Source organism: Petromyzon marinus, chromosome 9, assembly GCF_048934315.1.
Source record: "Petromyzon marinus isolate PM22_M1 ecotype Great Lakes invasive population chromosome 9, UKy_Petmar_22M1.pri1.0, whole genome shotgun sequence".
Classification (NCBI taxonomy): Eukaryota; Metazoa; Chordata; class Hyperoartia; order Petromyzontiformes; family Petromyzontidae; genus Petromyzon; species Petromyzon marinus.
This window is the reverse complement of record NC_133675.1, coordinates 12,236,477-12,262,124: the sequence shown is the minus strand read 5'-3', so window position 1 is coordinate 12,262,124 and position 25,648 is coordinate 12,236,477. Positions and strand designations below refer to the sequence as shown.

Below are 25,648 nucleotides of genomic sequence, written 5' to 3'. Positions count from 1 at the left end.
GGCAGTACAGTGCATGGAATGAGTTGGCTTCCTGCATGATTTTTTATGCAAATAGTTCATGTTTTAACAAATAAACACGGGCTATCGCCCCACCATGGTTGGCCACGTACGGTGCGAAAGAAGTTTAACATACGTTATAACGTAGGGGGCGAGTCGGCAAGTTTACACCAATGCCACCCCGACACTATTGCCTTCACCACTAACACTTTCCACAACCCACGTGCCTATGCCCCTTTTATACTCGTGGCCCAGTAATTTCTCCACACTCCACGTTTCTTCACACAATCAGAAACACGCAGACACTATCGGAGATAGACAAACACAGGCATAACCAGAGATACACAGAGACGCACACGTGCACATGCACTCATTCGGACAAATGAGTCTGGGTTCAAATAGTGCCTTTATTCAGGACAAATTGCAACGGAATTGAAATCAGTTACATTTAAGTTGGAAGGCCCATGTTGGCAAACTGATAGCCATGCTTCATGTGTATCGGTTATATTAATGCAGTTTGTGAAAGGTAAATGGGACAGCACATTGTATGGTACATCATTGGAAAGCTAATTTCATCTTTCCAATGCATTTCATATTTTGTTCGTAGAATTCCAATTGTCACAGTTCTAACTTTTTTTATAGTAATACGCTATAAAATGTATCTGATTGCTTTGTTGTTTTTCACTCTTATTTTAATTGTTTACTATTGATTTCATATGCTAAATGTACATTTGGCGTCGTTATTTCATTTCAAGACAATAGTAACAAATCAGCCAAGCTAAAATAGAGAATTGTTTATTCTGTAGTGATCAATTGGGATATGAAAACTCCATTGCAACTTTTAAGTGAAAAGGCTTGTGCTCGCACACATTAGGCCAGTGTAGCAAGAGGAGACAATTTTCCAGGAACATCAAGCGAGGGTGTACACACGGAATATCATTTCCGCTACCGTCACTTGTCAAATCGCTTTTGAAACACCCTCGTCAAATCCACGCAAGTGACATGACGCACGTCTGTGTGTGTGAGACGTGCAAATTGCGCGAGGCGTTTGGGAACAACTTGCATGTGTCGGATGCGCAATGCGTGAGGCGCGACAATGCTGGGATCTCCAAACATTAAAAAACAGAGGCCAAAGCAAGGGCCTCAACGCAGTTTTTCTTGCCCAGGTTCTTGCGGGGCAATGCGGTAGGTTGACAAGGTCCTATGGTGCTCGCTTAACATACTTTCCAAAAGGTATCTTCACACGGGCAACCGCTATCATACCACTCGTAGTGCACCATATTGGGTTGCAATACTGTACATTTAATGATTCCTGACAGAAACAGCGTTTGACAGATTACATTTTTCTTTTAAAATTACACTTGTGCAAAGATTTTGAAGTTAATTTGACATTCATTTACAAATGTCTAGAGTATTAACAATCATAAAAACATATACTGAGTTTTTGAAAGGTTGCAGCAATCTGGGATGTTAAATGTTCACATTGAGTGTTAAATAATACTTTCAAAGTGGACAAAGAAGGTGCAGATTTCTTTGGGGAAAATAGTAATAATGAAATCGTCGTGGACCATTCTCTCTTCGTGAGCAGCCTCTGCAAATAAAATACCGTGCATTAGTAAACGCAATGCTGATAGAACTACATCGGTCACACGTTGACAATGCATCGGTACATTAAGGAGAGAGAATAATAAAATCCCACTGATTCGAAGACGGATTGCACTCACCGCCTGTACTGAACAAGGGGCATCTGTGTGTCGCGAATGGTGGTAAAACGTGCACTGAAAACAAACCCTTCGTGTCACATGGGGACAGGGTGGACGGAAACGTGCTCTTGCGAAGCTTTTACGATTCAATTAACACTTAGATTAAATGGTGAACATTTTATGAGACAGTGAAAAACTAAATAATTCTACCTATGTAAGAAATGTTATTGTGTAATCTTGAAAACGATATATCCGTGATAATGTGGTCATTTTTGTTTGCGAGATGCATTTTCAGTTTAACAACGATGGTAAATTAAAATTGTTATTTTAAACAGTTATAAATATGCCCATAGATACAGGTAAATCAACTGAAGCCATTACATCATCAGGGTAATCCAGAGTGAACGACTCTGCCTTATTTTGTGAACTAGAACCCACGCTACCTCATGGGCAACTGAGAAGTTTTAACAATCTGGTGGCTGTGTAAGGTCAAGGAAAATTAAACACTGTTGGCCTTACCCATGGCGAGTTTATACATAACAAAAAAAAAACACTCAAAAAAATGATTCCTACTTTATATATGCACACAAAGGTGGTCCCTACAAATATTTGTCAGTGAAAAAGCTTCAATCAAAACCATGTTGTTGACAGTTTCACCTGCGCTGGGTGGTGCTGTCACATTCCACTGCCAGCGTCGGAGCTGAGCGATGTCCCACGTGCCCGTGAGCGATCGCTCCTCCACATGCCTCACTATGCCCAGTGGGGCCAATAGGATCTGAAATAAAAAAAACCATGACATTCTATGCCTTATTCCTTAAGTATCAAAAGTGAAGCCTGTAAAGACTAAAACGATTTCCCCATAGACATAACTCAACAATACAAAGGGTTTAATACAGCATCTATCATTCTGATCAGCTCCTCGTCTGAACTAAATGGAGCATGTTTTAATGTTCCATGGAATGAATGCCAGACAACCGCATAGCAACATAAATGCGTTTTTTTACACGAAATGGAAATAGTAGATTTTAATAATGCATCATAATATTAAAGGGAAAAAACACCACTACATTTCAAAGCTAAATTGCACCTCACAATATGCATTTTTTTGGACTTGGGATTCTGAGGGAAAAAATCCCCACAGCATTCAGCCCAGTGTCTGAAATATCCATGGAGACTGGACACATCAGAATTGACCTTTACAACATAAAAGCATTACAATAATATATAAAATTCAGTGTGGGTAAATAATAATAAATACACACTTTTGACAATCCGCTGTGGAACAAGGACTTCGCTGTACCACGTTGGTAATGAGGGTTGTTTAACCATAATTCAGCACACTGGTCAGTTATTAAAAATTGCAGATTATAACATCTCAACGAGCTTTATATCAAGGGCTGGGAGGGGGGGTTGGGTAAGAAGTGCCAAAGTTAAAACAGGAAATGCCTTCTGAAAAGACTCCCCGACAGCCTTAGGCAGAAAATTCCCAAATCCAATTGCAACAGAAGCAAAGGCCCCATCGCCCAGGGACTCCAGCTTCCTTCTGAAGATGCAGAGGAGATCTAAGTCAGCTGACCTTAACAGTTCTTGTTGAAACTCAGGGGTGGCATCAACTCCCCAATATTTGGAGGTGCAAGATTATTCAGGGCCTCAAATGTGAGGATGACCTTGAATTAAATGTGGAATTCAACCGGCAACTTGTGAAGTGATGAAAAAAGACGAGTGATGTTGCTGCAGCTGTTCCCATTTCCATACTTCCAGTCGATGTTGTTGCCGCAGCCCTAACTGTTGCTGTAGTTCATATTCTTAGCTCTTTCGGTAAAGTCACGTTGAAGGGAAACAATAAAATAATAAAATATATATAAAACAATAAAAAATTATCACGACGTTTCGACCATAACACAAACGGTCGTCATCAGGTGTGTTTATTGTTTTATACATATTTTATTGTTTCCCTTCAACGTGACTTTACCGAAAGAGCTAAGAATATGAATTACTGCGGTCACGAAAGCTTTAAATCAAAATTTGTTGCTGTAGTTGCTGGTGTCACTGCAGTTGTTGCTGTAGTATCTGTTGTTGTAGCTGCTTCCGTAGTTGTGGTTGTATCCGCTGTTGTCGCCGTTTCCATTTCTGTAGTTGCTATCGATGTTGTTGCTGTTGCTGGAGTTGGTGTCATTGCTCTATTGTTGCTGCTGCTGTTGGGGTAGTTGCTCTACCATTGCTGTAGTCATTGTTGTTGGCGCTGTGATACATTCCAGGATGGCCAGGCGAGCAAGGCCGCGGTAAAAGTTACTGGAAAAAAAAACTATTTATGGAAGTAAAAACACTCTAAAAGAGCTATGATTAAAATGGTTTTGATACGAAAAAGCGCTACTCCAATGCTGAAAAAAAGTAAATACAAAGGATTCCGTGAAACACACTGGAGCGGCAGTAAGACATGCCTAAGTCTCCAGGCGTCCCGAGCAAGAGACGTGCGTGGCATCCCAGGATGAGTTCTGACGACATTGACTTCTCAATACATGGCCAGGAAATATATGCTGCAAAACCAGGCTTACACACATCAGTAATTAGGGTTCACAGGAGGCAATAATGGACTGTTTATGTTCAAGCCCACAAATATTATTCCACATGTGCATTTAAAAAATGTTGTCCACCACAGCTAGGATGTAGCGTAAACAAAAAAAAACCCAGTGAACAATATAATTTGGTATCGAAATGCTTATTAGTCTCATTATTGAGTTAGTGCAACGGAAACATTGGAGACAGTATTCAGGAGGGTGACAGAGGAAGACCATCAGTGGCTATTTACGCTTGGCATGGTTCATTTAATAAATAATTTAACTCTTCGGAAAAGGTAGGGGAGCCCACACTCCAGAGTCCATTTAAAATAGGCCCTGAATGCGTCCATTAGTGAAATACGGGAATTGAGATCACACGTCAAGGTTATAAAATGAAAGGCACAGTCTACTCACATTCACATTGTGCACATGTTTAGGATTCACTGACGTAACATGGTTTGAGGCCATCCCTCGAATATGTGATCTTTTTTAAAAACTGCAAGAAAATCATGAACTGAAAGGCACCCTTTTAAGAAAAGCAAAACAAAGGCAACGTTTAAAGATTAACCAGCTGTTTCTTCAGTGCCGAAAGGTTACGTTTAGGTATTTAGACTCTAAACCAGTGTTGTTCACTAATTTTCAGAGGGGGGCCACTTTCACCGATAAGACATCAGTGTAAAGGCTGCCACGTCGCTTGTAAGGGGTGCTTTCAATTTGTGTATTGTCGGGGAGCCGCACGTCAGGGGCCGCACTAAAGGCCACCAGGGGCCGCACTAAAGGCCACCAGGGGCCACACTAAAGGCCACCAGGGGCCACACTAAAGGCCACCAGGGGCCGCACTAAAGGCCACCAGGGGCCACACTAAAGGCCACCAGGGGCCGCACTAAAGGCCACCAGGGGCCGCACTAAAGGCCACCAGGGGCCGCACTAAAGGCCACCAGGGGCCGCACTAAAGGCCACCAGGGGCCGCACTAAAGGCCACCAGGGGCCGCACTAAAGTCCACCAGGGGCCGCACTAAAGGCCACCAGGGGCCACACTAAAGGCCACCAGGGGCCGCCATTGCAGGCCTTGCAATGAAGAACGCTGCCCTAAGCTGCATGGAGGAGCAAATAGCACGATGAATCCGTATATCCATTTATAATATAGGCTCTAAATGCCACCGCTGTTGGCGAGTGACAAATGAACTGAATCAAGCACATTCTTCGCCAACCCGCAACTGACCAGCGTGGTGAAGTATGGTCAACCAACACCCAATGACAGCAGTGGATTGAAAAAAGGCTGTAAATTGTGGTTTTTCTATAAACTAGAATGTACATTAAGCATTAGAGATTAATGTTTCCCGGATAGTAATGTTACATGCTCAGGTCTTGATGTAGCAATCGATGGGCAAATGACTGGTGACAATAGTATGCGGTTGCTTTAGGTTGCCACCAAGCCTCTAAAAAGTAGAAATTTTCTTTAGGTCCCTAAATGATTTTGTCATATTTTACAGAAATAACTTATCTCTCTCTGTGTGTCTCTGTGTTGTCTCTCTCTGCCTGTGTGTCTGTCTGTGTGTCTCCGTGTCTGTGTTTTGTCTCTCTCTCAAATTTCACACTTAACTTCTAATCGCGCAATCTTTGGAAGAACGCAATCAACCAGGCTATGCTTTAACTGTGTGTTAACCGACTCTCTGTGTTGCATTGCATTACATTTCCAAATTTTACTAAGTTTGTTTTCCCAAACTTCCTATTTCTCTCTCGAAAATCTGTAAGGCTCGTTAAGTTTGTTTTCTCCATTTGCTCTTTCTCTCCCCCGGCCGGTACGGGGTGTATTTCCACACAACTCTCTCATTGACGTGCTAATGTCTCTACCCCCCCATCTCTCTCTCCCCCCCCCCCTCTCTCTCTATTTTAGGCCTCGACACAGAGGCGTTGTTTCTCTGTGTGCCTATGTGTGTGTCTCTCTCTGTGTGTCACTGTGTTGTCTCTCTCTGCCTGTGTGTCTGTCCATGTGTCTCCGTGTCTGTGTTTTGTCTCTCTCAAATGTATCAATCTTTGGAAGAACGTAATCAATCAGGTAGGGTGTTGACTGTTGTGTTAGCCGACTCTCTGTGTTGCATTGCATTTATTTCTAATTTACTGTTTGTTTTTTACCTGATGATGGTTGCTTGTGTTGCAATCGAAATGTCGTATTCTATTATTTTAGTAATTTTATTTCTACGTGACTTTACCGAAAGAACCAAAGAGTAATTCCTGCAGTCACAAAAGCTTCAAATCAAGTTTTTACAGGAATCATTAACTTGAGACTGACGTGTGTAGGAATGCAGATATTCAAATATTAACCCAGGTGTTCAACTTTTAAATGTACATTTTACACAAGTCCCAACACTTTACTTTCAAAAGACATTTGCATATTCATGAAAACCCACGTGGAAATAAACATGACCTGACCGCAATTACGAAACTAACTGCTGCATTTATTTTACAGCTGTGTGGACTGAATTTCGGTAAATGAAAAAGTGAGGCCTGGTTAAGAATGTAAATGCCTTAAATTGGAATCACACCTAGTGCCTGAGGAATGCAAGTCCTGTACGCTAGCAATGACAACATTGTGCCTCCCCCCCCATCAGGGTTTGTACTCCTGCAAGTAATGTGTTGTTATATATATTGCAACGTCGCATAACTCGCTCGCCTGGGACTGAGGTACACTTGGAAACAAGGAAAGGCCAGTGATATGAATATCTATAAAAAAAAATTACAGTTACGCCATGCACAAATAGGATTCCTGAACAGAAATAAGGCACAGACTGATTTAAACATGAGAACATGCTCAACTGTGCTTTGCAATGAAGCAAATGCATGTGAGATTAAGAACACGTTACTGCATGTGAAAAGGTTGGATTTTGTGAACATCTACAGAACATGGCAGTTACACCAGGCACAAACTCTGGTGAGGGCAGATATGTGATGGACGAATCGGAATCAGAATATGTATTTATACCGGAGGAACCCGATGAGCTATAGAGCTCTTTGTCACAGATATCTAGTTGGAGCACGGGGTCAGAACGTTACAACAAACAGTACAAAAACACGATAGGCATGCAAAGTATAGGAAAGGTAAACAAATCACTTAAAAAATATACAAATAAAACAAAACTATTTTTTTACCTTATATGTACCGTATATGGAGATGCGTTACGACGACCCCATCGTAAGTCAAAAATATCGTAAGTCGAAGATGGCCTAGCCTACCCAGGAGTGGTGATAATTTAGCAAAACAGAGCAATTTACAGTACCGTACTGTATAAACTATATACTGTACGTATTTATTAATTACAATACTGTATTGCACAGTAAAATGTAAAGTAAAAAACAAGGTAAATTCTTAGCCTACCTATATGAACTACAATTTCATAGAAAGTTTTTTTTCAGGAAACAAAAAAAAAGACAGAAAAAAATACACGCACTAACACCGAGACAACTTAACTCCGTCGACCGCTGGTGAGTGTGAGGCATCACCACACAAGGCGGGAGATGCGTACATCTCGGCAGCGTCCCAACGTACAGTATCGTACCTCGTACGCTGCTGCGTTTGCCTGCCACGCGAAATTTAAAACATCTTACAATTTTGTCGTATCGCTATCGCCGTCGCAAGGTCGAAATATCGTAAGTCGGACCATCGTAACTCGGGGACCATCTGTAAGTTCGAGCGCTTTGGCTAAGTCAGACTCTGTGCTTTGCCTTGGCCCAGCTTCGGGTTACCTTCAGGTCAATGGTGGCTGCCTGTGAGAGCACAGGATCTTCTCCCGCCTCGTACAGGTGCTGCAGCCTCAGCAGCACTCGTCCCAGGTCTGCGACAGCCGCGGGACAAACGCAAAGCATCACCGCCGCAGGTCTGCAAAACTAAAACTATATATGCGTAGATAAAACGAATATTTGACCAGGTAAGACCCACCGAGCTGTATAGCTCTTTTAAGAAGCGACCTGGCCACGAATGATAGCTTAACAAAGTGGCTTATCACGTGGAAATTTATAGCAGCCAAAATACTCTAAACGCACGTTTCTAAATGTGGGGGGTAAGAAAGCGGAAGACCCGGAGAAAAATACACGCGACTGACGGGAAGCACGTGCAAACTCCAAATATACAGCAGGCGTCAGGGTCGGGATCGAACCCACGACCTCCTGCATACCGGGCGAGGCAATTAACATCTTGCCACCGCGGTCAGCGATAGGCACCACAGGCATCCTGCCCCGGGAAACGTGGGACAACCGTGCCCGACTCACTTGGACCGTGCGCCGTCGAGTTGGCCGCACCCCCGGCCTTGCGGCGGCGCAGTCGCTTGAGGTGCTTCTGGTGGTTGGAGCTGTAGCTCCAGCCAGGCAGCTGCAGGCTCAGCAGGTGCACGTTGGGCGGGAGAGTTGGAAGGGCGGTGGCCCGGCCGACGGGTACCACGCCCAACTCTGAAAACCGAGCAGCAACATCGGCACACACACACGGGGTATATGTATACGACTGTCCCTAAGAAATGCATTCTCTAAAATAACAGAGACAATACCATAGGTTTTGGATTAATAGGTAAAAAGAGGCAGATGCCTCGTGACGAGTGCTCACAGGTGCACTGCCCAAGAGTTGGGAGTGAAAAGTGTCTGTGACATGTATGTATGTTGAACTTCTTTCGCACCGTACATAGCCAACCGTGCTAATCGGAGGTGCGGGGAAGGCAACAAATTAAACACGAAAAATGAGTTCTCAGGAAATGAGACGAAAGGAAGCCGTGCTGAGTTCTGCAATCGTAGGAGGGACCTGGAGTCTCTCCCACAAGCACGAGGGGACGATTCTCCAGCTGCAGCCCCATGCGCTGATAGAGCAACACGCTGTTGCTCTTCCTAGCCAGCGCAAGCCAAAAGAGCGGTCGCACGATCGAGGTGTCATTAAGCGTCAGGTTGTAGTCGTGGTTCTCGTTGTTCCACATCCTGCGGTGCACCATCACCTGTGGGGAGGATGAGTGGTCAGCTGCTGCTCCATCATCATCAGCTGTTAGCAAATGCCACCACCATGGGGAATTGGAAGTTCCACATTTTATTTCCCCCTATGTGAAGCAGAACTAACTCCAGCTCATCCGCTACAGCTTGACACAGTTCACCTTTTGCAAGCTGAAGCCAACCTTTATTGAAATAGACATTTTATGTGCAATTAAACAAGCTGGCAGTCATTAAAAAAATAGATAAAAGGATGCGTTTACCTCCATTTCTCCGTCGTGTAGACTCGCCACACCATGGCTCCGCTCAGAGTGAATGGTGAGCCTCATTCCGTGCTCCATCACCTCCTCAATGAAGGCTGTCCGAACCAGTGGGTAGTAGTTCTTTAACGCAAAGAAAATCGTGCTCATGTATACGAGTACTCATACGAATATCCAGTCACTGATATATTTAAGGAATTGGTCAAAACATGCCAAGAACAATGGTCCCGACAAAGCATACGGCTCTTTCCGAGTAATCGATGGGTGCATTACGGCACTGCATTAAACTGTGTGAGCGCGCGCATTACGGAATGTTGCCAATGCTGCCCCCACGCAGACCCTGAGGAAGAGGAAAAGAGTTCCCCCCTGCAGTCGCAGAGCAGGACAATGGAGCACGACGTCAACTGCTGCCCAACAAAGCCACTCAACGGCGGCACCGAAGCACCCAAATCAACGCACAACCAACGCCGCTGAATGGGCTAACGAACCTCGACATCAATTTACAAGCCACTTCGTTGAGCTATCGTTTGTGGCCAGGTCGTTGCCGACAAAGCGAGTAGCTCAGTGGCCTTTACCTGGTAACATAAAAAATAAAGTAATTTTTTTTTGCAGCGATCTACTTACCTTTCCGTTACTTAGCACTCCCTATCGTGTTTTAGTATTTCTTCTTGTCGAAACTTTCTCACCCGCCCCTACTGGACATCTGTGAAAAAGAGCTTCATAGCTCACGGGATTCCTTCACTATGAATAGAGATTCTGAAGACATATGCTGCTGTGCCAGATACAGTTTTTGCTTGCTTGCATATATGTACGTCGGACTTCTTTCGCACCATACGCAACCAAACCGTGCCAATCGGAGCTGCGCCAAAAAAAAAAACCACGCAGCATAAAAAGAGAACCGACCCTGGGCAGCTCGTTTTTGGGGAACTCGCGATACAGCCGCCGCTGCATCTGGAAGCCGTTGTTGTCGGTGTGGAGGACGCGGCCGGTGCGCAGCCCCGTGCTGGTTCGCAGGACGGCCTCGCGGTCCATCGCCAGCGGTCCCACCCACAGCTCCTGCTCGAGCCGACGGCAGCTCAGATCGGCGGCCCCCGCCGGGCCGCCGGGGGCGTCATGCAGGCGCGTCAGCACCGCGTAGCGGTGAGAGCCGGAGGGTGAGGAGTCCTCGCTGGAAAACAAAGCAGCAGCAGCAGCAGGAGCAAATCAAATAAAGGGTGAACTTAAGAGGGGTAATAAAACAGGCAAAAGGGAAGTTAAACAAAAAAAATCACATGGAAAAACATGTGACCACAGGATCGGAGTTCCCGTTATAGTCTGCACACCACGTGACATCTCCATACTGCATGTATATTGCACAACAAAGCCCTTTTTGATACAATCAAATCGAGAATGAAAGTAGTAGTTATTATTTTAGCCAGCTGCAGGACAATGAAACAAATGTACATTGGTTTTATTAAATTGTTACATTGTTTTAGTGAACTTTACATTTAAGTGCAAAATTATAATATTTAAAAAAAACTACATTGACATTACAGATGCATCTGCCGCAGATGCATCTATAAAAGGTAAAGGCGCAGGCCTATAATTGCCTGCTCAGGCCCTAGAGAGCTCCTCACAGGCATCTATAATAAATGTTTAAGTTTTATTTGAAACCATGAGTCGTGCAAAAAAAAAAGTCAGATTTGAAGCTGTATTGTTCACTCACCCGTAAAAGTACTGCCTGACCTCGGTGAGCAGTTGCCCTCTGACCACCTCCATGGACACAAATCGAGACACGTCCGTGGCTGGGCCCAGGGGAGAGAAGATGTAGTTGTCCGAAGGCTGTCCCACCGTCACGTTCGTCTGGCTACGGTACTCCACAAAGCGCTGGGTCACCAGCACAGTCTGCATAGAGACCCTGCAGGAAGCCAGACATCATGCGTGTGCTGCATTACAACTGCAAGCCATAGGCTGCGGAGCAAAGCCGTTTCAATATTTAAATGTGAAAATACCACGTGTGTAAAGAAGAGTGGGAGTGACGCTAAATGCGAGTGACTTCAAAGTAAATGTATTTTAAGCCTATACATTTGATGAATTACCATTTACATGGATTATGAAAAAATATATTTCTGAATGGCTTTCAGGAGCATGTCCTATAGCTTTTCCTTTATACGCATTTGTGAAAAAAATCACTTATTTATATTACAGTTACATGCTTTCTACATGAACAAGTCATACTTGGAAACACAAATGATATTCCCTTGAAATATGAGAAGATGACTTGTCGCAGGTCACTTAAACCTGCAATTTACTCTTGATGGAACTTAACAATTATACATTGAGAAACCATAATAATTGCATCCAGCAGTGGCTTAGTGGTTAGCGGAGTGTACTATGAACCCCAGTGACCTTAAATTAATTCAACGGCCAGCGGAGAGCAATATCTGAACCGGTCCTGGGTGTCCCATTCACTAACCTGCACTAACAAGCATGGCGAAATATGACCGACACGGTATGGGAAAGTCTTTATCTAACAGTGGATTGATGAAAGATATGTCATTATTGATATAATCAATATATAACAACTGAATTACAGCTTTATTATTTTATACACACATGAGGTTTGCACAGCTCCCACAAGCGTTTCTTCTTACTTGTCCGTGACGGAGTGCAGTAGGTTTGTGTCCTTGTCGAACATGAGCGTGTAGCACTTATTTTCCACAGCAATGAGGTTGGGCCGTTCTGCGAGCCGCACTCCACCTGGGTGCGACCTCCTGGGGAACGACAGCGGTGCCGTCACGGAGGTGGGGAAACCAGCGGGAGCGTCCGGGCCGACCTCAACCGGGCCTGTGCTCTTCAGAGGAGCGGATGACACCTGCACTCGGAAGCTGGAGATGCCCAGTGGGTCGAGTCGCACGGGAAAATAGACGGAGAAGTCCTTGGCTGAAGCCGCTGATGGGTAGACCTGGCAGGAGCGATGGAGACGCACGCCCATCGGGTCCACGGTTTTTGATTTTAGGTTAAGGCTTGCAATTTGGGTATGTGCAAATTAGTGTGATTCCACATTAGCAAATGTTAAAATATATATACTCTTCTTTGGTTCTTTCGGTAAAGTCACGTAGAATGAGAATAAAATAATAAATTGATTTATTTTATTTTATCAATTTATTATTTTATTCTCATTCTACGTGACTTTACCGAAAGAACCAAAGAAGATGAATCATTGCAGTCACGAAAGCTTTAAATCGAAATATATATACTGTTTAAATTTGAATCCATTTGAATATATTTATAAAGGCTGATATGTTTTTAAATATATACCTTAGGATGTTCCTATAATACAAATGGTGTTATTTTATTTAAGGTATGCCATTAGCGAGGCCTCGAGTGAAATGTACAATTGTACAATCATTAATTTTAAGTGAATAACTCGCTACATAAATACAATTTCTTGACAATGCACGGCAAAACATTTTTAATTACACTCATCGGTCTGTACATAATTATATTCTATTCCAACGATTAACTTGAATTACCCACAATTACTGATCATACCAGGCATGAGCATTTTAAATACTAACCACCAAACCAAAGCTATGGTCTGCACTAACTAGATCTTCGTCTATACATTAATTATCCACAAGCCACCACGAAAGCAAAAAATGTGTTCATTAGTTTTCCACATTTAAAGCTTTCGTAACTGCAGGGATTCATATTCTTGGTTCTTTCGATAAAGTCACGTAGAAGGGAAATAATAAAATAATAAAAATAAAACAATAAAATTATCACGACGTTTTGATTGCAACACAAGCAATCATCATCAGGTGTGAAAACCCCAGTGACCTTTATCTATACATTTTCTTGCATTGGTTTTCACACCTGATGATGATTGCTTGTGTTGCAATCGAAACGTCGTGAGAATTCTATAGTTAAATTTTTATTATTTAATTATTTCCCTTCTACGTGACTTTACCGAAAGAATCAAGAATATAGTTTCCCACAATTTAGATATTGATGTACAGGCCCCGCAGTCTTTGTGGACAGCTTGCCAATTGCCAACGGAAAGCTCTTGCTGTTACATTTGCTTCCGAAGCCTGACTGCCGATGGTTTGCATTTCTTAAATACTTCTGAAGAACACTGATCCATAAGGCTAACAGGCTGATGGAATGAAATATTATTAATTGTGTCTATGTGGCGAGCCCAACAAAGTTATTAACAAAGCAGCAAAATGGCAGACAGAGAAGTGGAAAGATGCCTGCAAGGGGCTGCCAGTGAACGAAACTGGTCATGCCGCAGCGACCTAATGGGCCAAGGGACGACGGGAATAATAGGGCATTGTTACCTGGGTAGGGACAGGTCGGCCGTGCCGGTCCCACACGGCCACCTTCGGGCTGGAAACCGTCAGGTTGATGAAGGAGACCACCTCCCAGCCCAGCGGGTTGTAGACAACCACTATGCTGCCCTTCCGCAGCACAGCTGTTGGAACAGCAAGGGACTTCAACGACAAGTAATGGCGTGCTTCTCAACAAATGCTTACACACAGAAGGACGTCGGACGAGTCTACGCAACCCACGACGAGCACTGTGCAAGGGAGCAGTGTTTTTTTTTACCACATTCCTCTTGTAGCGGACGCTGCTATACATCGCCAAGACGCACCAAACGTATTCAGCACGTATGCTGGGGAACCACTCCAGAAGCGGCAGGCATAAGCCACGTGTGTTTTGCAAACAACCGAAGGTTGCTCGATTGACCGACTGATCGGGCAGCAGACTGGTGAAAACATACGGGCGTGCATCCGTGCCTGCGCGGAGCTGCAAGAGGGGCGAGAGGAGGCGCACGCTGGAGGCGGGCGGCAGGCCGGGCACGAGCGTGCTCAGCATGCTCGCCAGCGCCGGGGTGACGCCCGCCACCCCGGCCGCCAGGTCGCGCGCGTACATGTCGCGCACGGGCGGGGACTCCGTGCCCGTCACCGCGTCGTGGTGCTGCACCTAGGGGAGACGAGGGTCACTCGCCGCGTTTGCTACTAGCGAAGCCAAGCAAGCCGGAGGGATCAAACTCGGAAGACGCTCGTCATCAAGCGAGGGAACGGAGCACTTGCGAGCTGAATGTGGGCGTGGACCAGGTTGTGATGTGGTGTATGCAGGGTCGCTCAAAGGTATTGAGAGGGGCCGAGGTACAGTGCCAGATGAGGAACTTTCTGAGACCTAAATTTTGATTTAAAGCTTTCGTGACTGCAGTAATTCATATTCTTAGTTCTTTCGGTAAAGTCACGTTGAAGGGAAACAACAAAATAATAAAATATATATAAAACAACGTGACTTTACCGAAAGAACTAAGAATACTTCTGAGACCTCTTCAAACCTTTCTAACGGACCCAAGGCCTGGGGTAACTCGTCCGATCTATCGTGCCTCTCTATAGCCCTGAGATTATCCATGGTTAGTTTGTTGTCATTCTCCCGCACCTCCGATTAGCACGGTCGGCTACGTGCGGTGCGAAAGCAGCTGAACATGCACACGCACAATTGACGGGTTCATAGCACGGTGCAATTCACTTCGCGTTCCGGTCCGTGAACGCGCGTCTCTGGACGCCTGAACTTGAGCGAGCGTTTAGCGCACGTGGCGACGTACGTCTGGAAGTGTGAGCGTGTATGCACGTGCGACAAGCGTGTGCGTGAATTCGCCGCCGGACCTGAGCCGAGGCCCAGCGCAGCCGCCGCAGCTGCTCGAGGACGAGCAGCTCGTCCTGCGAGGTGGCAAGTCCCGAGCGCACGTAGAGCGTGAAGAGCGTCTCGGTCGCGTGCAGCACGGCCTGCGCCCGCCGCGCCAGTCCCTTCAGGATGTTGCGGCTGGCGTAGAAGCCGGTCCATGCCGACTGCCAGTCTGAGTTAAACGCGGCGACGGTTCGAGGCATGGGAAGGGCATCATGCTGTAAATAAGTGCGTTGCAAAATGGTTTTTTTGTTCCATTTGGTTTTCACATTATGCCTGAAACGTGTAATGATAACCTACAAACAAGTGAATATTTTGAATTGTATAATACTTAAAAAAATCACCACAGTACAGTTTAGTCTGAGTATCACCAAGAAACAGAGGAGAAAGGCGGAGTCTCACCAGCTATACGTGTTTACGATCATTTTACTTTGGGCTTGTTTGTTCAGTTAGTTTTAAGCGCTATGAGCTAAATATCACGGGGCACCAAGGACTCTACAGGCATGGTTGGAAGCCACAGAGCTGTCCGCACTGGGTTTGATGGTTTACCCGAGTCCACCCACGCGGTTGGCTACGTATGATGCGAAGAAGTTCAACAAATACATACATACTCTACTCGCACACCCCCCCCCCGCCCCCCCCCACCAATCCCCACCCGAGTCTCACGCAGCACTCAGATGAAACCGCTCGCTCCCCGTCATACCCGAGGAGTACGGCAGAAAGTCTCGCTCATCCCGCACGTCCCAGCGAAGCCCCGCCGCCTTGACGCTGCTGAAGAACTCGCCGAGCGTGGCGTAGCGAAGACGAACGCCGTACTCCTGGCTGTGCGCGTTCACGTGGGCCATGAGCGGGTCCATGTTGTCGAACTGCACGGACGCGTTGAAGAACTGCTTGTCGCAGCCCTGCAAAAATAATAATCGGAGCACGCGCGCAACGGGGAATCACTTCGTAACCGACGACATCATCTGAACCGAACGGGGAAAAAGGCAGTGCGCCGAGAGCCATCTAGCGATTCGTAAATTTGTGATCAGCCTATATACGTGCTCTACGTGCACATTTTTCTTATTATTCTTCGATGAACAGCATTTGTATTCACAATCTGGTATTTACTCTTCTTTTTCCATGCATGTATTGTTCATCATCATGAATGATAAATCCACTGCTGGACGAAGGCTGTCACCATCACTGAGGGTCCTGTGCTGTAACAATCTATCGAGCCATAACGGATTGTTGTCCTTCCCCCACATCTCCGATTAGCACAGTTGGCTACGTACGGTGCGAAATAAGTTCAACATGCTTAATCCTTTTTACCGATGTATCCTGACCTAGGCCACTTTTTCTGAACGGTCAATACGAGGATTATAACTGTTGTGTTTACTCCATTCCATGTGTTCCTTTTTCTGTCAGTGGATTCCAAGCAAGAGGTTGTCCTCTGGTCTAACACCGTTTTGAGACGAGGCTCAAGAGAAAGCTGTCTCTGGTGTGGACCAATCAGTTTCAAGGACAATGCATATATTATCAGAGTACGTTTTTTGTTTGCATTCTGACCACAAGCATTGTGGTTAATGCAGACATGATTCCTTGTAAAAGATTTCAGTTTGGTGTTTTTTAACATCTTAACACAGCTGTTTTGATGCCAGAAGAAAAGGGGAAAACCTATTCTCATATTTTGGTACTGGCAAAGGAGGTCCCATTATGCAGCTATCAATACTTCTCTGTGCACTGTTCTGCCTTCGTTCCATTTCATTTGCACAACTTTAATCACATCATGCTGCAACCATTTTAAACTGAGCAACATGAATCGCAACTTTGTTTTACGTAACAAAGTTGCAGGAAAATTAACCATTTAATATCAGCTTTACGATTGTGACTAATTAACCGAGTCTACCAGCCTGATCGTTTTGTTTCATCCATGCTACAATCAACTACCATACTACTCCAAGGCTTGTTCTGCGCAAATTCATAACTTCATCCATTATCTCTCTTCCCATACTCTTAAAACCCTTCTCAATTCATGTGACATGTTATCTCTTATCTATCACACCTTCAATAGTGATGTTCGTTGCTGGCCGCTCTGTTGTTTTGGATTTTCGGGCCGCTGCTCAGCATTTTTCTCATCAACCGAGGTGATAAAAAAAAACTAAGACTGCTTAAACCACGTGTGCGTTTGGAAGATCTGCACAGCGGCACGACTGTGTGAAGCACGTGTGGTGCGTCGCCGCATACCCAGGGCCAGAGCAGTGTGTTGGTGCGGAACCACGCGGCTCGCTGCCAGATGTTTGCCACCATGGTGGCGGCGTAAGGCTTCACGGTGTCCGCTGTAACCGGCAGACTCATGTTGGGGTAGACACCATCAGCCGGCGGGTCTGGGAACAGGGCTACGCCATTCCAATAAAATCCACTCCTGGGACAGAAACCACAAAGAACAAAACATTGTGGCATTCTGATTAACGCTACTTTAGACGTATTAGTCTTCTGTGCAAACGCTGAATGGATTGTTTTTGTATTCATGACTCAGCTGCTGGTGTTACACACTTCGTGCAGAGAAGTTGTGATGAATCGACTTGAGAAAAAATGAAATTTCCGTTTTGACGTGAATCGCCATAATTTCCTGAGAGAGTATGCGCGAAGGGGCCAGAGCAGTGGATTAAATCACGACATTGTATTCTGTTTCCCTCTCCCCCAGTTACAATACAACTCTACCATTAGTGTCACAAAACGCCTCTTTTGTGACACAAAACGCCTCTTATTTACACTATGTGGTGAACGTTTATATGTCCCCTGCATCAATAAAACACTGAACATGACTTTTTTTATATTACTGACAGTTTGAGTTGTCCTGTAAGTAATCTACTCAGAATATTACGTCCGCCCATCCGTCTGAAGCCAATATGTCGGACTGGTTTGAATAAAGACTATTGTATGTTTGACAGCTTAATTAACAATATTTAATTCGCAGTCCATTCGCAATTCAGTGCTGAACGTAGGCCTCACACCGTGTAGGTCACGTGGGCTGTTTAATCATTCTTCACCAGACCGATCAACGGTTTGGTGAAGTGGGATGCGAGGGTCTTGGACCTGTTCAGATATCTCTCGCCACGGACGTTAGCCGTGTCCGGGAATCGATTCAGCTCGGTGGTTTCACCACTACCCTCCCTGACAACTTATATGATTCATGATATGTTGCTAATGCATTGTGACCTTGCGAAGAATGTGAGAGACACCTATTTCACGTGTGGCTCGGATTTGGGGGGGGGGGAGGGTCGAGGGGGAGGGGGGTAAGTAGACCTGTTGTGTGGGTGGGCAACCACAACAGTGCTCCACACCACTAAGACGAGTGACAATTGTCCGGGCCACATGGACATTTTGGCGGTGCAGGGCCTTGCCAAAGCACTCCTCCCACCCCCCACCCAGAGGTGGCTCAAACCTGTTTGAGAAGGGAAGGGCCGAGGGGGTGCAGTAGCTGTACTCGTCCATGACGTGAGTGAAGATCTCCTGTCGTGCCCCGAGTGAGCGGGAGCCCCTCCACACAAACTGCAGCTTCTGGAGGATGACGGCACGGGTTAGGGCTGTGTGTGGCTTGCCGACCCGCCCGCACTGGGCAGCTGTGAAAAAAGAGCTTCACGGCCCATCGGATTTTCCTCCAGTCGAAATAAATGTTCTGAAACTTCACCTCATGTTTGACCCGTGTCAAGTTGTAGGTTATAGGGTTAAATCGTTCTGTTACCACAAACGAAACTCACGACGTATGATGGCAAGTTCGGCATTCCATCAATCACACAATGACGGTGGCTGAGAAGCCAGCGATAGGTGCTGCATTTTAACAGTTTTCAATTTACATTCCGTGAGGGCAAAAAGCCAACCTTTTGGGAAATAATAAGTATCACGTCACTGTATATCTAAATATAAATGTGGGAAATTGGCCTAGAATTTAAATGTGTAAATGTGAAAGACAAAATCCTCGACTATAATTTGTGACGAGCAAGAATGGTATAATTATTTTAAGCATATGGACAAGGGTGGTAACGTTGAAAGGCGATAACACTGCAAAGTTAAAAAGGACAATAACTAAGCATCTAACGATGCATAAATTCATCCGTTAAAATTATTATGCCAAAGCGTCGAAGAGCACATTTAGCAAATGACATGGAACGGGTTTACAGGAAGGACTCCTTCAGTCACTGCAAGGCTATTTGGCACTACAATCACTGCCATTGTTATAAATAAATATATATCATTGAATCAACACATGACCTCAAGCCCTGACACTTCATCAAATTGCGAGGTGGGAGGGCTACGTTGCATGCCTGCTAAAACAATGGTAATGGCTGTTACCAATGACCTGCGACTGCTGCATGGCGTCCTTGGCATCGTAGTCGATGCGAGAGATGAGGTGGGCGTTGAATCCGGCCATCGCGAAGAGGCTGGGGGTGGCGGCCGAGGCGCCGAATGGGTCCACGTGCCAGGAAAACGCCGGCCTCACACCAAATGTCTCGTACAGGAACCCATGGCCCTCTGCCGGCCATGGACGAAACAAACGGCAACGGCTGTGTACAAAGGTGCGGGAAGGCACGTGTGCTCACTTTTATTATTATTCTTGTTGTTGTTGTTGAGGCAGCCAGGTGTCTAATGGCGAGTGACCTTGCCTTTAAATCATGAGAGCTTCATCGGTGACAATCCAACTCCATTCCCCGCAATGGTAATATGCAGAGGTGTCATTACAGAATTGGAGAATAACTTGGAATTATGTTTTTGTTAAGTGACCGGGCTACGCTGATATTGGTTCTCAAGCACAAATGTAAAATAAATATAAACTCGCCACATCCATTATTGGCAAAGCCTTCTTCACAAGAATCGTCACTATGCGACGTCAGCCAATTAAACATTCTTCTGCTTTAAGAGCTTTTTGACATATGCTTGTAGTTTATTTTTGTGTATGGTCGATAGGAATATATGTCATTGTATTTAAATAAAGAGGGTTCCCTCTGGGCGAAGTATTGGCAAATGCAAAACCCTGCATACGTATAGTGATGTTATTATTACCGGTGAGCTGCAGGATCTGAGCACTTAGCTCAGTGACGGCCTCGTCATGCATCACTTGTCCCCCAATTATGAACTCCAGCCGACCTTGCTTCACCAATTCATGCACCTGGGCAGAACCAGTGATGAGAGATGCGTGCATTTTAAAAAAATAAATAAAAACAAGCGCTGTTTTAATTGCCAAAATGTTTTATGTTTCCGACGACTTTTAATAAGACGTCAAATGTCTGCTTCAATGGGCATAAACATATACAAAGTAATTTAAGAATAATAACGTTTGTTTTCTTATATACTGTCACTGAAAGGAAAGGAACATTGACAGTTCAACCACCTGGCCTTCTGAATTTCCTGTCCTTCCTTACTCTTGTTTATTGAATACACCCAGTATTACAAAAAAAAACTTATCGAATTCATTTCACCTATTAACACCGTCATCACCAACATTCGAATTGTAATGTGGCTTTGTATAAACAGTGGAACATGAGCCTCAATCTTGTTAGGTAATGGGCCTCCATCTTAATCCAACCATGAATGATTTACTCATGTACACAGCAGTGAACTGGTTTCCTGCTGCGTTGACAAAGTTGTGAGTTAGTGAAAATTGCCCGAGGTTTGGAACTCCTTCATCAGCAATTATGAACAGTACTTAAAACGTAAAAACGAACATCTACTCTTGTAACTGATTCATGTTAAGACACCCTGTGGCGGATGCATGTCTAGCCTTAAAAAAAAAATAACTGCATGTGTACACAGGCCACATCTTCCCACAGTAAAAAAATTAAATATATTCACATCTAATAAAAAGGCATTTCTCTCTTAAAAAATGCTGCTCATACTCGGAAACATAGTCAAATCGATGTCACTGACTAATGCTGCTGATTAACAGGAAAGCATCCTGAGTACATACATTATACATGCACTGCAAATAATCCACCTGCCTAAGCCATGTATATTCTTGGTTCTTTCGGTAAAGTCACGTGACTTTACCGAAAGAACCAAGAATATGAATCCCTGCAGTCACGAAAGCTTTAAATCAAAATTTAAGCCATGTATGTTATATTTTACAGCTGGTGGAGATTCTCAGGATCTGGAGAGCATGACAAATACAGAATTTGGGTTCCTACACCACTTGTAGACCACTGGCTAGTTGGAGAACCACAACAACGGTGGGTTGTGGATTGCCCAATTTCTACCGTAGCTCTCCACGGCTTTGAAAGATAAAAAAAAAATGGGAGACCATGAAAAAAAATCATCCCGTGGAGCGCAACACAAAGCTTCTCTCGTTGGCATCAATTGTGTTGGACGCGTAAATTTGTATTTCCGGAGAGAAAGACCACGGGGTTTCCACGCAAAGTGGAGGACAAAGAGAGCGAAGGGTCACACCAGCGGCAAGACCCAGCAGGGCCCGGCGATGCCGTGCGCTGCGGGGGCCACACCTGCTGCTTCTGCTCGGCCGAGGCCACGCCGTCCCACCAGAGGCGGAAGAACTCCTGCTCCACGGCGATGAAGCGCCGCTCCGGTGCCTTCAGCAGCTCCCGCACCACCGTGCTGTACACGTTGGCTGCGTAGGCGTGCATGCTCTCCTGCAGGATGTACGGGGTGCTTATATGGGGCGATCGTTTTTAATGGAAAAAGAATGGATCATACACTGGGACATGATGACAAATGTATGTTAGCAGCTTCAAAAAGTCAAAGATTTTCCACTTACATCATGGGACCTCCTTTGCCAGTACTGAAATATGAGAATAGGTTTTTCCACTTTTATCTGGCAACAAAACAGGTTTTCACACCTGATGAGGACTGCTTGTGTTGCAGTCGAAACGTCGTGAGAATTTTATTGTTTTATATTTTAATTATTTTATTGTTTCCCTTCTACGTGACTTTACCGAAAGAACCAAGAATAGGTGTTAAGTTGTTCAAACACCAAACTGAAACCTTTTACAACAGACATGCTTCCTTGTAAAAAGGTTTCAGTTTGGTGTTTTAACAACTAAACACCTGCTTTGTTGCCAGATAAAATGGGAAAAACCTATTTTCAGTCTCCACTTGTTCGCCATCGTTGTCAACGCGTGGCCTGGAATCTTCTCCAGGTGGTCTCCAGAGGTCGGAAGCAGCAGCACATTTTGGGTGGTGTTGTTGCAAATTCTCAGAGGAGTAAACATTGTTTAAAGCATCTTCTTTGGTTCTTTCGGTAAAGTCACGTAGAATGAGAATAAAATAATTAATTGATAAAATATAATAACACAATAATTATCTCACGACGTTTCGGCCACAACACAAGCGGCCGAAACGTCGTGAGAATATTGTGTTGTTATATTTGATCAATTTATTATTTTATTCTCATTCTACGTGACTTTACCGAAAGAACCAAAGAAGATGAATCCTTGCAGTCACGAAAGCTTTAAATCGAAATTGTTTAAAGCAGCCTGCATAAAGAACGAGAGGCCACGCACGGTTGTGCGGCCCGAGTTTGATTCCCGCTCACGACCAACACCGGTGATGGTTATCTGAACCCGCATTCATTTTTGCTTTAAGGCAGTGTTATCAACGAATAGCGTTCCGAGTGTTGCGTTAACATCGATATGCAGCACTGTGATTAACGGGGGGGGGGGGTTAAAGTTGCACAATAACAATGACTCTATTCAGTTGAAAATGTCTTGTACATTTGTTCGTCCATTAAACACACGTTGATCATATTTATTCACGAATCCCAATACTGTTATGGATTCGCATGGGTTAATTAATTATTGGTCAATTTGCACCCGAGTATGTTGAGGCGTATCATGAATTCGTTCACCATTCAATCTCATGCTGAAATTCCATTTGGGCAAGGGCCCAATATGGCCCTTAAATCAATACAATAGCCCAGGAAGTGGCTCTTCACGGCGTGTGGTTTGTGTTGGTGTGCGGGGGTATTATTTGACTCTACGGTACCCTCGCACGCCACGCTGGATCTGTGGGCGTTACGTGAAGGCGGGGAGCGTGGAGTGAGACGCACCGCAGGCTACAAATTATTTTTGTTGGACGTATGGTGAACTTCTTTAGCACCGTCCGTAGGCAACCGTGCTAATCGGAGGTGCACTGCCCTCTGCTGCCCAGAACGTAACCAGCCATTTGCTGTGATTTTCGCCGTCTTCGTCTTTCCTAGACTTAGACGCACTTGTCATCAATTCTCACAATATCTCGCCTCTATTACCGTGCCTCCGAATCGCACGGTCGGCTACGTACGGCGCGAAAGAAGTTCAACATACACACTTTAATACTTGTAAACGCGATTCAAGCTCGCAACGTCTTAACTTGCCACTCGCTACCCCATCTCAGCTTCATCATCACCCCCCCCCGTCCATCCTTGTAACTCACCTGCACCGTGTACACCCACCCCACGTCCATATGACTATGGGGGACTACGAACACCTCTAGCTCCGCTTCGACGGAAGGACCCAGCAGGCACGCTGTGCACAGGAGGAGCACTCTGGTCCATGGCCAGGCCGCGGAAGGAGCGCCGGGTAACAACATTGGCGGAGGCGATGATGGGACGGAGGCGAAGCGGGCGATATAAATTCCGCACTGTCGATTTAACACGGCACTCGCAATGGGAGTTCGTTCGGAGTTGGATTTAAAAAAAGAGTCTCATCGACTACACCGCGGCACGCAGGCTAAACAAACTGCAAACACCACGGGAGTGGACGAGGAACTGAGCCCGGGTTGACTCCGACGTGAGCCGTGGGGGTAGGAAGTGTTTCAGCTGTTAAATAATGAAATCTGACGGCGCGCGGATCAGCTGATCGGAAGCGCACGTGGTTCCGAGTCTGTGCGCCGAGCAGCTGACCGGGAGAGACGCACGCGCAATGGAACACCAGCGGTGGTGTTCCAATAAAATACAATCGATGAATACGATTAGCAGGTGCAGACTTGCTGCACGCTGCTCGTTATTGCAGGACAGTAAGCCCCCGTGTGAGGTCGAGTGATAATTTAAATGATAGACTTCTTGATTGCGTGGTGTGTGTGTCTGTGTCTGTCGTCGGGGGAGCGGTAGTGTAGCGGTTAGCGCGCTGCGCTATGAACCTGGTCCACCCGAGTTCGATTCCCGCTCACGGCCAACACCTCTAGGTCGACGCAGCCTCAAATTAGTACCCGGTGCGATGTGTAAACATCGCCACTAGGGAGACAAAGGCGGTGGGGCGTGGTGTTGGGCACCCACCCCCTCGTGTGCTGTGCCTGCCTTTATAGGCGCTCCCTAACAGCACTTGCCCATACAGTATGTTAAGGCTATACGGGGGATCTTTATCTTTGCTGTCTGTATGTTGGACTTCTTTCGCACGATACGTAGCCAACCGTGCTAATCGGAGGTGGTTCAAATTAACCGTCAAAGACACGGGCAGAATTGTACCTCGCCCACAATAGCAATGAGATTAGTATACAATTTAATTTTATTATTTTTACAGGGCGGAGTGCTCTTGCCAACAATGTTTGACACCCAGTATCATTTAAAAAACAATTACAGTGCAGTAATAAAAATGCACGTGACATATCATACATACAATAGATTTGTAACCAATTTCTTATTCCCACGCACAAACACGCGTGCATACAGAGGTTACAGCCGCTGTGTGTGTCTCTGTGTGTGTCTGTGTGTGTGTATCTGTGTGTGTGTGTCTGTGTGTGTGTGTCTGTGTGTGCCTCATGGCGTCTGTGTCCACCACAGTGGCTAAACGGGGGCTCTGGACGGGTGCGAGGGGCTGGTAACCCCTCCACCTTCAATTAATTACCACCACTAAACCACGAGTTAAACTGAAATATGTAACTAATAAGCTTGTGCCAGAGGCCCCGGGGGACAGGCGTCTATGACGTCTCCTGGCCAAACCCCAATTGGCAGAGCTAGGAGATTGAATCTCTACCCTCGGGGCTCCTCCAGAAACAACGAAAAGCCACTTCGTGTGGCCACGTGGAATGTTCGAACACTCACTGTAGAGGAGAGGCTGCCACTCCTCTGTCGGGAGCTGGACCGGTACCGCCTGGATCTCTGTTGCATTCAGGAGGTCCGGTGGACCGGTTCTGGCTCCTGCCACCATGAGGGGTGGACAGTCCTCTACTCGGGGCAGCAGACTGCCAAACAACAGGGTGTGGCTCTTCTTTTGAACAAAATAATGAATGGGGCGTGGGAGCGTGGCGGTGAGGTGTGGGAAGCTGTAAGCCCCAGGCTACTTTGGGCTTGCCTTTCCATCAACTGGAGGCGAGGAGTGGTGGTCATGGTTACTTATGCCCCCAACGAAGACGAACATCCGTGGAGGGATGCAGGCAAAGCCGATGACTCAGATGCCTTCTATGACCTCCTGTCACAGGTGCTGGCTAAAGTTGCACCTCGGGATAGAGTCATCATGTTGGGTGACTTCAATGCCCGAGTTGGTCATGATGCTGGCACCTGGTCTGGAGTGATTAG

The 25,648-nt window shown here is 45.6% G+C and overlaps 1 protein-coding gene across 1 annotated transcript; it reads right to left on the bottom strand.

Moving 5' to 3' along the window:
- Positions 1-384: 384 nt before the first annotated feature.
- On the bottom strand, positions 385-23,972 carry MAN2B2 (mannosidase alpha class 2B member 2). Its single transcript, XM_032950425.2, has 19 exons — positions 23,569-23,972; positions 21,645-21,791; positions 20,212-20,317; positions 19,511-19,683; positions 18,596-18,711; positions 17,395-17,572; positions 15,872-16,070; positions 15,150-15,340; positions 14,262-14,448; positions 13,803-13,936; positions 12,114-12,424; positions 11,186-11,377; positions 10,384-10,648; positions 9,484-9,603; positions 9,045-9,231; positions 8,525-8,701; positions 8,003-8,091; positions 2,358-2,475; positions 385-1,588 (listed from the first exon to the last, which is right to left on the bottom strand). Exons 1-19 carry the CDS (start codon positions 23,722-23,724, stop codon positions 1,488-1,490), a joined length of 3,147 nt encoding a protein of 1,048 aa, XP_032806316.2. The 5' UTR covers positions 23,725-23,972; the 3' UTR covers positions 385-1,487.
- Between the last annotated feature and the right edge of the window lie 1,676 nt (positions 23,973-25,648).